The sequence below is a fragment of the Chrysemys picta genome, chromosome 2 (assembly GCF_011386835.1).
Source record: "Chrysemys picta bellii isolate R12L10 chromosome 2, ASM1138683v2, whole genome shotgun sequence".
Taxonomy (NCBI): Eukaryota; Metazoa; Chordata; order Testudines; family Emydidae; genus Chrysemys; species Chrysemys picta.
Window position 1 is genome coordinate 248,201,142 of NC_088792.1, and position 16,954 is coordinate 248,218,095.

The window sequence follows — 16,954 nt, forward strand, 5'->3', positions numbered from 1 at the left end:
GTCATTATTGCATATAATTTGTGTTTGCTGGAGACTGGTACTGTGCATGTAGGGTTAACTGATTAATGAGTAATGATAGCTTTGCCTGCACTTGTGCCTGTCTTCAGTATAACCTGCCATTTATATTCATCCTAATTCAGTGCTGGTCTTTAATTTTTCTCTTCTTATTCTGTCTGTGTTGCCTTTATAGCTGTAAATCATTAAAAACCTTCTTTGAGGAATAATTAGTTGTTTTAGTTTCTCTTATGTGGACACTACTCAACCTCATTATATCTGTGTTGGATGGTGGGAAGTAGTGATCACCCAGGGTACAATTAGGGCCCTGATGCGTGTCTCCCCCTTCCATCATCTCCACACATGGCTATTCCAATTTTCAGACTGTAATATTCTCTCAAGTAAACTGAAGTGGTTGTGGGGGCCTGGTGAAACTGGTATCAGTGTCAATGGCTGCTTCAAGCACAGAGATTTGTTTTTTCTGCAGCTTTGCCTTTAAAGACCAGAAATGTTTAATCTTTCCAACATAAAAATATCCATATTTAGCTTTCTATTCATTCTGGAAAGCATCATGTGAAAGAAATGGGATGGGGACCATCAGTATCACCCTCTGCTAAATGAAGCTAATGTGATTTAAAAAAAAAACTCAACAGGGTGGTTGATGCATTCCAGACATTTCTTATTCTCTTGCTCACTTTTTTTTTTTAAAAGTCAAGCAAGTCAGTGTATATATAGTTTTGATACAAATTAATTAAATTTGTAAAGTCATGGAGTATTTTTCAATTAAGGTGCCTGGTAGCAGCAAAGTTTGCAATGCTAGGGTTGTAACAAATTATTAGAGGGCCATCTCTGTCTTAAATTCAAATACAAGTGTGTTTTGCAGCAATACCACAGTAAAATTGTAGTATCTTACTAAATAATCTACTTTGGCTTTCTTGGCAACTTAAATTGTTGCTTCTCTTTCAAGCAAAGTTTTTGAGTTAACTGCAACCTATAGCTTACAAGCCTTATTTTTTTCCTCTTAATCAAAATATATCTTACAGTAGCTGCTACTAAGATTACAAGACTAAAAATTGCAGCAGCATCAACTCTGGCTTGCATTTCAGGCAAAGGCAATATTTATAGTTACTTCACTATAGCAGAAAAACGCAGCTCCAATCTCTTCCAGTCACCAGACCTCTGATCAGAACATTAAAAAGTAACACATTCAAATGGAGGTTCAGACTCAGGACTGCCTGCTCAGCTGTGAATTTGTCCCTGGTGCAAACCTACTTCTCCAGGGCATTATTTGTGTGGCTGATGTCAACAAGGCCCAGCCCCTCCCTTTTGGCAGCTCTACTCGGCCCTTCTTTTCTAGCCTCTCTCCTCGGACTGGCAGTGCAATGCTTTTGCCCCTGATGTAACTCAGTCTGCCCCATTTTCCCCTGTACTTTTTGCCTGGTGGGCAGGAAATGTGATCCTTTTACTTGCCCCAAAACATTTCTACTTGTCCTGGGTTTCTGTGTAATAATTATTTTTCTCCCATTCTGACCAGTGGGCCACAGACCACAGTTTGGTCATAACTAATTTACATGATTTATTAACAGCTTCATCTCACTTCATTCACGTACCGTATGATCAGAAGGGACCATCGTGATCATCTAATCTGATCTCTTGCACACTGCAGGCCACAGAACCTCACCCACCAAACTGCTGTAATAGATCCCAACCTCTGGCTGAATTACGGACGTCCTCAAATCATTATTTAAAGACTTCAAGTTACAGAGAATCCTCCATTTACACTAGTTAAACCTGCAAGTGACCCATGCCACATTCTGCAGAGGAAGGCAAAAAAAACCCAAGGTCTCTATCAATCTGACCTAGGGGAAAATTATTTTCCAACCCCAACAATGGCAATGAGTAAGACCTTGAGCACGTGAGCAAGACCCACCAGCCAGATATTCTGTGATTCTTTCTCAGGTCATAGAATATCAGGGTTGGAAGGGACCTCAGGAGGTCATCTAGTCCAACCCCCTGCTCAAAGCAGGACTAATCCTCAACTAAATCATCCCAGCCAGGGCTTTGTCAAGCCTGACCTTAAAAACCTCTAAGGAAGGAGATTCCACCACCTCCCTAGGTAACCCATTCCAGTGCTTCACCACCCTCCTAGTGAAAAAGTTTTTCCTAATATCCAACCTAAACCTCCCCCACTGCAACTTGAGACCATAACTCCTTGTTCTGTTATCTGCTACCACTGAGAACAGTCTAGATCCATCCTCTTTGGAACCCCCTTTCAGGTAGTTGAAAACAGCTATTAAATCCCCCCTCATTTTTTTCTTACACAGACTAAATAAGCCCAGTTCCCTCAGCCTCTTCTCATAAGTCATGTGCTCCATCCCCTTAATCATTTTTGTTGCCCTCCGCTAGACTCTTTCCAATTTTTCCACATCCTTCTTGTAGTGTGGGGCCCAAAACTGAACACAGTTCTCCAGCTGAGGCCTCACTAATGCCGAATAGAGGGGAATGATCACGTCCCTCGATCTGCTGGTACTGCTCCTACTTATACAGCCCAAAATGCTGTTAGTCTTCTTGGCAACAAGGGCACACTGTTGACTCATATCCAGCTTCTCTTCCAGTGTAAACCCTAGGTCCTTTTCTGCAGAACTGCTGCCTAGCCACTCGGTCCCTAGTCTGTAGCACTGCATGGGATTCTTCCGTCCTAAGTGCAGGAATTCTCTGTAGTAACTCAGAGCCCTTCCCATCTAGTTCCCATCAATGGCCGTTGAAGTTATTTGTTGCTAGCAGTCACAAATCAGCTACATACTATTGTAGGCAGTCTCATCTTACCATTCCCTCCATAAACTTATCAAGCTCAATCTTGAAGCCAGTTAGGTTTTTTGCCCCCACTGCTCCCCTTGGAGTTTTTTTTGCTCCCGTTCAAAACACACATTATTTTTAGGCCAACATTTAAGCAACAACTATATGTAAATCTAGAATACCTCTTCCAATGTCTTTGCCTTCCATATCTTTCAGTATCACAGACTTTCCTTTTGCAATAAGAACAGCATCACCTTCCCACTTCTTGTGTTTTTTCTTTGAAGCCTTACACCACACAACACTGAAGTATTTTGCAAGGCAGTCAGGTTCGTCTTCCTCCTTCTTGTGTCTTGCTATTTCTGGTATTGGTACATGCACTGGGTCTAAAAAGAAGCAAGATGACTAAGAATATCAAAAGATCTCTGTTGATGTAGAAAATTATTTTTTAAAAACCCCAACACTATTATCAATCAAGTGCAGTCTGTACATTTCCTGCTATACAAACATAAGATGGCATGGTTCCTGTTCTGGGTAGCTTACAATCCAATTGAGAGACATCATAATTCAGGCTTAAAACAATGGATGGGGATGCAAGCTCAAAGGGGCACTAATTTTATGAAATACTGTGTGGAAAATATATGCTTTAAGGAAAGATTTTCAAGTAGGAGGGAAGTTATTTAGTCCATGAAAAAGAGGTAGTTCCTGGTGTGGAATGGAAGGAGGAGACAGTGGGTAAGGGATAAAAAGGAAGTTTTTGAAACAACAAAGCGGTGAGAAGAAGAGAAGGAAATGAGAGTACGGTCTCAGATGAGGAGGAGATAAGCAATGCCTTGAAAGTGAAGATGGGAACTTAAAATTCAATGCAGAAGGGGAGGCAAGTGAATAGATCCACAACTAAAGCCAAAAGATTGAATTCAGAATAACTATTACTGTAGCTTTAGAAAACCTGAAAACAGTTAGAAAATAAAACTGTTTTACATTTCCAGTTGAAAGAATATTTCACCCACTTTCTTTGTAATATATTAAAAACCATCCGCTATCCTAAAATCCTGAAAAACAGCAGCATGACTTGAGATGGCAGCAAACCAAATGTTTCTACCTATAAATAGTCATACATTTGGCAGCATTGCAGCTACTTATATCTATAATCAATGCAAGTATTAGCCAAATATAATTAGGTTAATAACTTTAAGGATTCTCAATATTGCAAGCAACAGTTGTCTATACTATTGAATAAAGACATACTATTGAATAAAGATCACATGCCTTCCATGAGTTACCAGTCTGGCATGAGTCAAGTAACAGTAGAGCAAGTCTGCAGAATTATTTGAAGGAAAATCTGAAATATTCCTTTTTAGCAAAGCACATGTGCCCAACATCAAAGTGAAAATCAGACTAATTTTCATTAAAATACCCTTGCATGCTGGCCAAGGCTTAATCAGCTTGTTCCTTTGACTCCATCTGGATTCAGCACTATACAGATTTGACACTAAAAGACTGCTCATACAAAAGACTAACTCTTTTTATGAGTTTATACTTAGACCAGAAGAAGCAAATAAAAAATTCCACTATAATAATGACCTGTGAAAAAGGGAAATCAAATAACCTGAACATCACTTCTAACGGTAATTGTTTAAAAAAAACTGCAAAACATGATTATATGAACTGCCTAAAAATTAAAGTAAATTATCAGATGAATGTTAACTTTATTGTTAATAAAACGATATAAATGCAAGATATTTTATTTATTGATAGAGATTTTCATGCCACAGCACTTTACAAATTTCAGCCCCAGTCCTGTAGAGGGATCCATTCCCATGGAGCTTTGTGTGTGTGCAGAGTCCCTGAAGTAAATGGGACTCCACGGGTGAATCCGCATGCTTAATACATACACGTGGATCCACCGTAGAAATGCTTCCACCTGGAAGATGCAACAAATCAGCTATTTAAGAGTACACAGCAATGCTACACAATGACTAGAAGCAAAAAAACAACAACCCCAAAACCAAAAAAAACCTCCTCCTTTTCCACCTGAAAATACAGAGAGAATTTAATGTAGGTGGAGTGTGGTAATTTGACTAAGACACATGACTAAATCCTTGCACTTTTGCAAAAAGTACCAGAGACCTAACAGTGGCCAGTAGTCGTCAGGGTGGTGGGTTTTTGTTTGGTCTGATCCTAACAATGGCAGCTACCGCAGTACAGTGCTCTTATGATGCTAGGGCACTGGTTCAGTACCATCAGAAGAAAGAATGCCCCCTACTAACTTACCAACACAACTTCCTGCAGCTGTTTTAGATAAAAAGCATTGCAGATCCATCCGGCACTTAAATACTATGGCAAAGGGGCAGAGAAAACCCTTAAGATAGTGAAAAATACAAAGGACTGAACTTGTTTGGCTTCAAATTCCTAAGTTTAAAGTGGATCACAAAGCAAATATAGAATTGCCATCTCTACGTTTTAATGCACAGCTTTCAATTGCCGTCTCCTTTTAAGATTTTAAATGTATATTCCTGCAAGAACTGGAGACTTGTTGGCAGCTGAATGTCCTTCCTCTTCACAAAAGGATGGACATCTTCAAGTGGGTTAACACTTCTTCCCTTTCTCTTACATAGCCCTCACAAACGAGTTCACAGAGCCTTAATGTCCACTACTTTTTACCCTAATGATTCTATTTTAAAATGTACCTGGGTATTCTTGATGTGAACAACCAATTAGTTAGTTGCCAGGCCAATATTAATCCCTCAAGGTATTTTATATACCTAATTTAAAGCAATAGGAAAAACAAAATAGGATAGAATGATAAGTTCGGGAACTATTAGTTTTTGGAAATGAGGTTTTTGCAACGAACAGTTTTTGAAGCAATTCGCCCCAGAGAGAAGAAAGCCAGATAACATATGCCATCCACATGCTCAGTGAGAAAACTAAAGATTAGGTAAAACATTATATTACTGAGGTTCATTCCCCAAATCAATCTTCTGAATCATCATTGCAATTTACATATACAAAATAGCTGGGTTGGGTATCTTTCTATCGTACACAAAATATTCTCATGATTACCATTGCAGCATAGTGCTATGTCAAAATGTCAAGATATTTGGCTATGTTTGCAGCAATATTTCATGCCTTTAAAATAAGATTATTATCAGATTAAAAAGCATTACACACCCCCAAAATATTCTTGTATGTTAATGCCAGAGACCATTAGATCTGTAAGAAGCTATTGGCTTGTGTATATAGGACATTAGTGCATGGTAAGACAGAGTGTGAACTCTGCAGTCTACTAGTTTGCCAGGCAGTAACATCACAGGGGCACAGCTACAGAGCACTCAAAGTTCCATAGTGCATTCTGACATACCCCTGTTTAAACATCAAAGCACACCAAAGAACTTTTAAAGTGTGCTATAGCAACATCCACATGGGATTTTACTGCACAGAAAGCTATTGCACTGTAGATTCACACCCTGGGTTGCCACACACTTACAAGCTGTTTAGACAAGGTCAATATTTACTTTACACCATCAATGACATTTGTTTGCTTATATTCAACCTTGCATTCAATTTGGAAAATATGAATAGACTACTGAGTTTTTCACTTTTGTTTGTACACAGTATCTAATCAATTTAACAAGAAGGTTTTAGTCCAATAGCACAACGTTTGCAAACAGTGGGTGAAATTTTTTAAGGCAAACAGTTTATTGGGGGGGAGGGGGAGACTGTTTGGGTCAATTCAAAACTATTCATGAATTTGACAAATAGTTTTGGCCATTTACAAAACAGCTAGAAGAAGAGAAGGTGACGGTGCCCTCCATTATAACCTTTTATCCAGTGATTAGGGCACTCACCTGAGATTTGGGAGACCCAGGTTCAAATTCCCACTCCGGAAAAGACCCAAAACAGACTTTTTCAATTCACTAAACATTCTGAAAAGTTTCAGATTCAGTTCGACCGAAAACTATTTTTTAAAACATTTTCGGAACGGTCACCAAACCAAAAAAATCATTTATTCACCTAGCTCAATGTTTAAATTATTTGGTGTAAGGCTGACACACTCCATACAGCTGCTAAGGGCAGTGTTTGGTAGCAGAATACAGAGCAGCAGTTTGGACAGTGAAATTACTGCTAGCTGAAGGCATCCAAATACAGTTGCTTTTGCTGACGTCCTAGAAATGAAGCTACACTTATACGTTGTAAGCTCTGTTGTTGCTTCTGGTTATTATCTTGCACACAGACTAACAGAAATATGTGCACACTATAAACAAAAAGAGATAGGGAATCATCTGTGTTCACTCATTTTTCTCTCAACAAACAAAAAGCCCACTTTATAAAACTAAACTCTTCATGACCACTAAGAAGCTGTTGCAGGTGATGTGTTCCTTCTTCCTGAAGTGAGAGAATACAGCTGAAGTGTTATCGTCCAAAGGCTAAAATGCAGAGACCATAAAAGTGGGTATTTACAATAGGTGAGACAGTAAGCCCTTAAGTTTCAAGATTTCAGCAAATGCTTGCTCCATGTGAGAATGAATTCCTGTAACATGATGGAGTTGATGATTTACAGAAAATGGGGATGTGGGAGGAAAAAGAAAATACATGCTGCAGTGGCAAATTAGTGTAACCAGTTTCTGCAGAACAGGTTTAGAGGTAGACACTGATTAAATCTGCACAGAGAAGTAAAAGGAAATCTGAAAGAATGCAAAATTTAAATAAAATACGCATTCCCAAATTAATCTGCAGCATTGTACAGCAGCTTAAATGTGAAATTCCCATAAGGAATGCAGCATGCTCCAGTGGACAGTACAGGACTAGGGGTCAGGATGCTGGCTTTGCCAACATACACAGTTTGATCTTACTCAAGTCATTTGACTCCTCTGTGCTTTAGTTTCCCTCATCTATAAAATGTACATAAAGATATCTACCCTCTGTAAAGTGCTTTGAAATATCCTGATAAAGCATTGTTTAAGTGCAAGTATTACTGTTCAAAAGAATAAGAAATCTGCTTCTAATTCTGCCACACGGTAATAAAAAAGGACAGATGAAGCCAAAATTTAGTTCAGAATATTTGAACATCCCAGCATACAACGGAATTTGGACCTAGGGCTTGGATTCTGACCCATCTCTACAATGAAATGCCACCTTTGTGTATTGGTATCTGAAATTAAATCCATTCCCATATACGTTCTTAGAACATATGCTCAGCAGAGACCGTGGCTCTTTATGTCTTCTGAGAATGAACAGAAGTTTTATTTTAGTTCAATTTCATACTAGCAATCAGAATAGTTAAGAGACCAAATGAAAAACAGTACATAAATTCAGAGAACAGCTCTTTGCACTGTAACTCGGTATTCTGGAAAGTGTATATATTATATTTAAAATCACACTGGACATTTTTAATCAAGATTGCTAGTTTTTCTAAAAAATATGCTTTAGTTCAAACAGGAATTAATTCAGGGCAGTCCTGTGGCCCGTGTTATACAGGCAATCAGACAAGATGATTGCAATGGTCCCTTTTTGCCTTATAATCTATGAATCTCACAATGGTATTGTGGAAATAAATGCATTAATATTTGTGAAGAACTCAGATAGTCTAGTGATGAGTGCCATAGAAAAAAACTATGAGGAAATTAATAGTTCTGTCTGCAGGCCAGGACTGAAAATGTGTAACAAATAAGACATAGGGCCACACATTGAACAATTGAACATTGAAAAATCTCCATCATCGGAGATTTTTAGGAAGAGGTTAGACAAAGACTTGTCTGGGACGATAATACTAAAATAATATTTAGTCCTGTCTTGAGTGCAGGGGACTGGACTAAAAGACTTCTCAAGGTTTCTTCCAGTTCTACAATTCTATGATTCTATGAACGGGGAAAAAATAAAATATTGTATAGCTGCTTGCTACATGATCACCATCTAGCCTGTGCACTGACTGAAGCAGGGGTTCTGTGGAAAAAATAGTATGTGATCATGTAATTAAATGCTTATACACCACAGGGCAAAATTAAGGTTACACAGGCATCCTTAATTTTGACATTTCCTAATGTTGGAGTGCTTGACTTTACCATCTTAATAATGTTCTTTTAATGCAGTTTTGTGTGTGCATGCGTGTATCATAAGAATACGAGAGTGATGATGGCCTTAACTATAGCAGTTGTGAAATGACTGCATTGTAACCTCACCTCTTAGCAAAATATTTAGCTCTTAAGGATACTACTTTAATGGAGGGATCATAGGTAGAGACAATTTCCAATACATAGCTTTTAAGTGGAAAAAATGTTCTTAAACCTCTCTACTGTCTGGAAAAACCAACTGACTCCACTATTCACAGTAAAAATTTAATGAACTAAGTTGAAAGCTTCTGATAAATCCACAGAAATAGTTATGCATGTTCTATCATCAAAGGCAACAGCAACATCATTGACAAATTAAATGCAGGTAAGACTTCAGAAAGTAAAATATACACTTGAATGCCATGTACGGTATTTTGTATGTTATTGTAAAATGTGTATTTAGAATTATTTGATTTCTGTTCATTTTTTTCCTGCTTATTAAAATAGCAAAACACCCAATAAACTTAATCACTACATACATTTTTAGTAAGACAAAATAGTTATGATATTTAATAATCACAAGTGAATTGTACCACAGTCAAAGAGGTCATTTTTCAAAGCATTTCATAGGGATTTAGTCATGTAATTCACATTAAATGTTAATGGGAGGCATGCAGCTAAATCCTCATATGCCACACTGAAAATATACCGCTTGGCATTCTCTGAATATGTGCTATTTATTGCAACTTTTTTGAGGGATTGGGGGGTGGGGGTTGGAGGGGGTTCCCCCCCAAAAAACTATTAAAAAGTAGGACTATTTGTGATTTACAAAAAGACAAATCTTCATAGTTTCCAGAAACCCAATAGAAGTGAAGCAAAGAGTAAGTAGGCAAATAGAGGTTTATTAAGATTATGCATACTTGGTATTAACATCTATTTTAACTCATATCTGAGGAAAACCTGATTTATTTACTTGTTTGGATTTATTTATTTTGGTGGTGTTGTTTTTTTGCCAGTGATAACCTTCGATTGGCTTCAATAAAATGGATTCAGAGAATCAACAATGGCCCATTAATGTTCTAGTCTGTATTTTAAAGAGCATTTATATAAAAAAAAAAAAACACATTATATCCTCTGCAATGGTAGGAAACAAACTATTCCTAGGCCATCTAAATAATTTAAACATGCCTGTTTAAAATTCATGAGATTACCCTGGAAGAAGGCACTTCTTTAGCATTTTCATGTGTTATGAAGGAATGATTACTTACAGACTGGCTGATGACATTACTGGAGGGGAAGGAGTAATATTTCCAAACCAAGTTACATAAATATGATTTACATAAATGTAATCCATTCAGTAGTTCAAGCAGAAAAATAATGTTTAGGGCCAAAACTCAACAAAGCTGGTGCATAAGTTGTAACTTGCACCTGGAAAGCACACTGTGCCAGAGGGGGGAAATTCATTCCTGTGGAGGGTAAATAGTGGTTACTGTGCTTCCCTTGCTTGTCTAGACCGCAGGAAAATGGAAGCAGTTTTAAATTACAGGGGCTCCAATGCAAATTCACAAACATGAACTTCTGCAGGAAACCACAGACTCAGGCTCCATTGGGCAGGCTTTATTTTGTATCAGTCCTGCCCATTTTTGGAGCTGAACTGACCCCCAATATATGGAGGCATACACACATGAAGATGTAGCAACTTTCAACCAACACAGTCTGGTTTCCAGTATCATTTCCAAGGAATCAAATCCCTCTACTACCTTTTACACGAATGTAAATTCTTCCACTGACATTTGTTCCACAGGTGGCTTTAGTCCTACTTACCTAGTTGCCTTTTTATTTATTTTATTAATAGTATTAAGCACTATCTCATTTGTCTCTTTACAGCATATAGCCGTTTTAAATTTGCCATCCAAAGACCTATTATATACTCTTTACAGGGTTCATTTGCATTTTAAGGATTAAAATAACTAAACAAGTTAAAACAGATACTTAAAATAATTTCTGGACTTTTGCTAAAGCTATTTTTAGTACAGTACTCATTTTTGCATCTTAGAAATGGATTTACAAACAGCCTTATTTAAAAACTACATTGATCTAAGGTCTAGTAATTTATCATAAAAACATTGGTGTCAGGGACACATTTTATCATCTAAGACTGTGCTGAATTCTAGTACGTCTGCAAACGCAGACAAAGAGTTTACTAAAATGAATTCAAATAGTAAGCAATCCAATTCACTGACAGTTGTTCCCAACATAAGAGGACTGCCCCAACCATAACTTTTTTAATTCCCCTATCTTCCCCACTGAGTTTTCTGTTTTACTAGTTTTGTGGACTGAACCATAGTTTGAAGCAGGGAAGTACAATCCAGATGAAAATATTTGCAGTCTGCAGAGTACTGCAAGGCCCTGGAGGACTTTAATACTATCTTGCCAGGTGGCCAACTTATTTATTTTACACATGTGCACATGCACACCATCTGTTAAAAGAACTTTACTGTTAATGTTGCAAGGTCAAGCATTCAAACATTGGGAAATGCCAGAATTAAGGTTGCCTGTGCAACCTTAATTCAGTCCTCTTGTGCATATGCATTATGATATAATCTTTAATTACATGATCGCATATTATTTTTTCCCTTGCCTTAATCAATGCACAGGATGGATCATGTTCACTTAATGCGCAGCTACTGAATATCTTGTTTTCTCCTCATTATTCAACGTGGAGCCCCATGCCTTATTTATTTCATATTATTCAAATCCTTCTCTGACGACAGAATTATTAATTTCCTTCATGGGCTTTTCTATGGCGCTCATTATACAATATTTCAGTGCTTCACAAGTATCAGTTAATTTATTTTCACAACACCCCTTTGGGATGAAGGGCTATTATTATCTCCATTTTACAGATGCGAAACTGAGGCACAGATCTCTGCAACTTCAGCTAATGGAGTAACTGATGGCCATAGTTGGTTACCATCCTCTGTAGATCAGCATTAACGGGGGATAAGACACTTTGCCAGTGGGTTTCACAGATATTTTCTAACAGCAAAGGAATGGTGACACTCAGGAAAAAATGCTTACTAACCTATTCTCAAAGAACAGTTACAGATGCATTTCACATGTCCATTCCACTTCAAGCGTGTGCACGCCCTCTGCACTAGAGAGTCAGAGATTTTCCTTTAGCAGTACCTGTCATGGGGGCCATGTCTTTGCTGCTGCTGCTGCCTTGTGCTACTGCATGATGGAATAAAGGGCAATGCCAACCCGACCATCCCCCACTTCCTTCATACTGGATAGAGTCTGATATGGAGGAGAGAAGAGAGGGAGTCTTGGAATGGACATATGCTACACATCTCAAAGAACTACACAGTTACAGAACACATTAGTAATCATTCTTTTCTTCGAGTAATTGCAAATGTTCATTTCACTTCAGGTGACTCACAAGCAGCTCAATCTGGAGATAGGTTTCAGAACCTACCTGAACAATGACTGAAGGGCTACTTGTCCAAACTTGGCATCATCTCTGGAATACTGAGATAAAGCATAGTGAGTTGTAAAGCTCTCTACTGATAACCAAGTTTCAGCTTTACAAATGTTTGTTGTAGGTACTTGATCCAAAAAAACCTGTGGAAGCTGCTTGAGATCTTGTAGAGTGCTACCATTCTGCTTGCAGGGGATACATCAGCAATGTTAGCACAGATGTATGCAAGACGAAATCCATGAGGAAATCCTCTGCGTCAAGACTGGAAAGCCTTTCATCCAGTCTGCAACTGACAAGAAAAGCTGGGATGACAATCTAAAAGACCCAGATCTGTCCAAGTAAAAGGCCAACACCTTCTAACATCCAAGGTATAGTCTCTCCTCATCCTTACAATAATGGAGCTTAGGAAAGAAAGTTGATAAGTATATGGCTTGATTGAGGTGGAATGCTGATATTACTTTAGTCAGGAATTTCGAATGTAGGCATAAGTAAATTTTGTCCTTATAAAAAACTGCAAACTGGGGGTCAGCTACCAATGCTCATAACCCCACCACCCTTCTCAAGGAGATAATAGTTACCAAAAACAGTGCTTTCATAAGCAGATGAAGTAAAGAGTAGGTAGCCATTGGTTCAAAAGGCGGACCCATCAACCTTGTTAGCACCAGATTTAAGTCCCAGGGAGGAAGGGATCCAGACACGGAGATATAACCTGTCCAGACCCTTTAAGAATTGAAGTGACATAGGATTAGAAAATACTGAGTGGCCCGTAATTGGAAGGTGGAAAGTGAAGATACCTGCCAGGTGAACCCTGATGGAACTAATGGATAAGCCTTGTTGTTTCAAGTAGGACAAGTAGTCCAAAAATGTTGGATAGAGGCGCAAGGACAAACTCCCTTCTGCTTTGATCATAAGGAGAATAATTTCCACTTCAGCTGGTAAGTGTATCTAGTAGATGGCTTTCTACAATTTGGGAAGATGTTCTGCATATTCTCCAAACACTCCATCTCATGAGAAGCTAACCATGGAGCATCCAGGCTATCAGATGGAGAGCAGCAGGGTAGGGATGTAGGGATGACTGTGGTCCTTGGAGATCGGGTCAGGTTCTGAAGGCAGTCTCAAAGGAGCCCTGAGGGATAGGCTCAGCAAACTGAAGAACCAATGCTGGCAGAGCCATGACAGTGCTAGGAGGATCGTACAAGAATGATCATGCTTGAGTTTGAGCAACACCCTGGGAAGAAGTGGAATGGGAAAATAGGCAAGCAGCGGCTTGTCCTTCCAAGATTATAGGAAAGCATCTGTCAGAAATCCCTGAGACCTGCCCTGGAACTAAAGACCTGGCACTTTGTTAAGACAAGTTGCAGAGAGGTCTATGTGAAGGATACACTTGGTTTGAAAAATGAATCATGATATGCAGCCTGAGATACAGCAGGGATCGCAAGTGAAAGATCTGCTCAAGCGATCTGCCAAGCTGTTCTGAGCACCCGGAAGGTGGGAGGCTTTGAGATGCATTACACTGGTGATACAAAACTCCCAAAGATGTATCACCTCCTCAGAGAGATGATCTGATCTGGCACCTCCGTGCCTGTTCCCGTTGAACATCACCACAGTGTCGTTCGTGAAGACATGAAGATTTTGTCCCTTGATGAGAGTGAGAAAAGCTTGATAGGCCAGATGAATAGACAGCAATTCCCACATTTGGATGTGGAGATCCAAATCTTGTTGGACCCACAGACCTTGACTTCTTACGTCTCCTAGATGAAGTCCCCAACTAGAGAAGAAGTGTCTGTAACTAGAGTTAATATGTGAAAGGGAGGGGCAAAGGGAACACCCATAAACACATTAGCCAGATCTGTCCACCAAACCAAGGAGGTTGGCACTCCTGCAGTGTCAGGACAGCTGGGCAACCAGCAGAGGCTCAATCAGGAGTAGACTGAGGGTGAAGCAGGCAAGGGCTGGAGCAAAGGAATGACCAGGCACTGGCTGGAGTAGGAGCAATCTGTCAGAATTAAACAGGCAGCTAGGAATATCTCCAACAAGGAAGCAATGTTGAGCAGACTGGAGTAGCTGCTTTCATTAGGAGCCTATACACCTGCCATGGGGTGACCTGGTTAGACCCCTGCTTGTGGACTAGCTAGACCCTTAGGACTCTCCGGCTCAGCGATGACTCCTCAAACTCAGAACACCCATCATATGCAAGTACCTGAATCAACATGTCCAGTGGATGATGAACTAAGGAGTATGAGGACTTTAAACATCCCTGAAATTTCCTGAGATTAACTCTGGCATTCCAAACCACATACATACAAGAGACCATGTGTCCAAGCAGTCTGAGTCAATTTCTCATTATTGTAAGCAAATGGGCTTTGAGATCTATGGAAATGCTTAACACTGTCTAGAATCTGGCTTGCGATAGGGATGCTCTGGCAACTGTAAAATCCAGAACCACCCCCATAAATTCTGTTTTCTGAACTAAGGAGAATATTGATTTGTCCTTGTTTATCAACAGATCTGGAACACTGAAGAGAAAACGGTTACCTACCTTTCATAACTATTGTTCTTCGAGATGAGTTGCTCATGTCCAGTCCATGTCAGGTGTGTGCGCGCGCCATGTGCACCATTGCCAGAGATTTTCCCCCCACTGGTATCCGCAGGGCTGGCTCTAGTGCCCCCTGGAGCCCTGCACTCATGTGCTGGTATAAGGGGCGCCACCGGCCCCACATCCTCCCAGTTCCTTCTTACCATCACCTCTGACAGCAAGGTAGGAGAGAGGATCATGGAACAGTGACTCACAAGCAGTGCCTTTGGAGGTGGGCTAGGAGTTCACGGGTGTATTGACTGGAACACAGCTCTCCCAAAACTGGTATCATCTCTGGCCTGTTGGATGATGGCATAGTGGAATGCGAAGGTACAAATTTATGACCATGTTGCAGCCCTGCAGATACCCTGGACAGTATCTGCGCAAGGAATGCTGCTGAAGACGCTTGCACTCTTGTAGAATGGGCTTTCAAGAGGCTGGAGGTGGGACCTTCGCCTGTTTGCAGCAAGCCTGGATGCCGGCTATGATCCAGGACGAGAACCCCTGGAATGACACCAGGAGGCCTTTCATTCTATCTTCAACAGCAACAAAAAGTTGCATGGATTTGCAGAAGGGTTTTGTCTTGTCAATATGAATGGCTAGGGCCCTTCTAATGTTCAGAAAATCCAGACATCTTTCCTCCTCTGGCCTGTGTGGTTTCAGAAAGAAGATTGGCAGAAAAAAGTCTTGGTTACTATGAAACTGTGACACCACCTTTGATAGAAATGCTGGATGAGGACGTAGCTGAACCCTATCTTTGAAGAAAACAGTATAAGGGGGTCCCCGAGGTCAAGGCCTGAAGTTCCAATCCCCTTCTGGCCAAAGTAATTGCCACCAGGAAAGCAACCTTCCACAAGAACAGCAGCAGGGAGCAAGATGCCAGGGGCTCGAAGGGAGGCCTCATGAGCCTGGATCAGACCCCAAGGAGGAATTGGGTCACAAACTTGCAGGTAGAGACGTTCCAGCCCCCTGATGAACCTGCTTCTCATCTCATGGGCGAAGACCGATCTGCCTTGGATTGGAGAATGGAACACCGAGATGGCTGTTAAGTGGACCTTGATTGATGACCATGATAGACCTTGGTGCTTCAGGTGAAGGAGATGCTAGTCTAGGATGGACTGCAAGGATGCCTGAGCCGGGCAAAGGCTCCTCTCTGCTGCCCAGCATATGAAACGATTCCACTTGGCCAGGTAGGCGGCTCTAGTAGAGGGCTTTCTGCTGTCTAGCAAAACCTCTTGGACTTGCTCCAACCATGCTCTCTCCTCTGGATTCAGGCAGGCGAGGTTCGGATGGAGGAGTCGCCCATGATCCAGCGAGATCAAGTCAGGTCTGGGCAGGAGCGTCAATGGGGCTGTGACTGCGAGAACTAGAAGCATGCCGAACCAAGCCTGATGAGGCCAGGCTGATACAATAACGATAACCTTCGCCTTGTCCCCCTGGATCTTCAGAAGGACTCTGTGAACTAGGGATATTGGAGGGATGGCGTGCAGCAGGCCGTCTGACCATGACTGTAGAAAGACATTGGACAGGGAACCTTTATCTTGACCGTGCCTCATGCAAAAGCGAGGACATTTTGTGTTCTGTGTGGGGGCGAATAGGTCCACCTGGGTAGTTCCCCACCTCAGGTGGAGAGACCACTCATGGTGAGAGGAAAAAGACTTCCTGAGGTGATCTGCCAACATGTTCCACTGCTCAGGGAGATGAGATGCCTCCAGGTGAATGGAATACTTCACGCAGAAATCCCATAACCCGAGAGCTTCCTGGTAGAGGACCTTGGCCTGGAGCCTCCCTCTTTGATGACAGGTGGGTTGGGCAAGGAACACTTTGCAGGCCAAGCGAATTGTCCTGAGCTCCTTTACATTTATGTGTAGGGATAGCTTGTTCTGCTACCAGAGACCTTGGTTCCTGACATCGTCAAGGTGAGTCCATTACCCTAGATTCGATGTGTCGGACGCCAATGTTGTGCACCACGGGGATGCAAAGGGTACTCCAGACATAACTGAGGCCAGACCCAACCACCACATCAGGGATGCCAGGACTGGCAGTGGGATGGTAAGAACC

The 16,954-nt window shown here is 40.8% G+C and overlaps 1 protein-coding gene across 13 annotated transcripts in view; it reads right to left on the bottom strand.

Moving 5' to 3' along the window:
• The window catches only part of RAD54B (RAD54 homolog B), a 108,753-nt gene that overhangs the window by 36,626 nt on the left and 55,173 nt on the right, over positions 1-16,954 (bottom strand). For 11 of the 13 annotated variants that reach the window (XM_065585916.1, XM_065585917.1, XM_065585918.1 and 8 more), the window contains one exon: positions 2,973-3,173. The exons of the other annotated variants lie outside the window; for them this stretch is intronic. In XM_065585916.1, the coding sequence (XP_065441988.1) occupies positions 2,973-3,173 (201 nt within the window). The remainder of the gene's footprint in view (positions 1-2,972; positions 3,174-16,954) is intronic. 13 annotated transcript variants of the gene reach the window in all.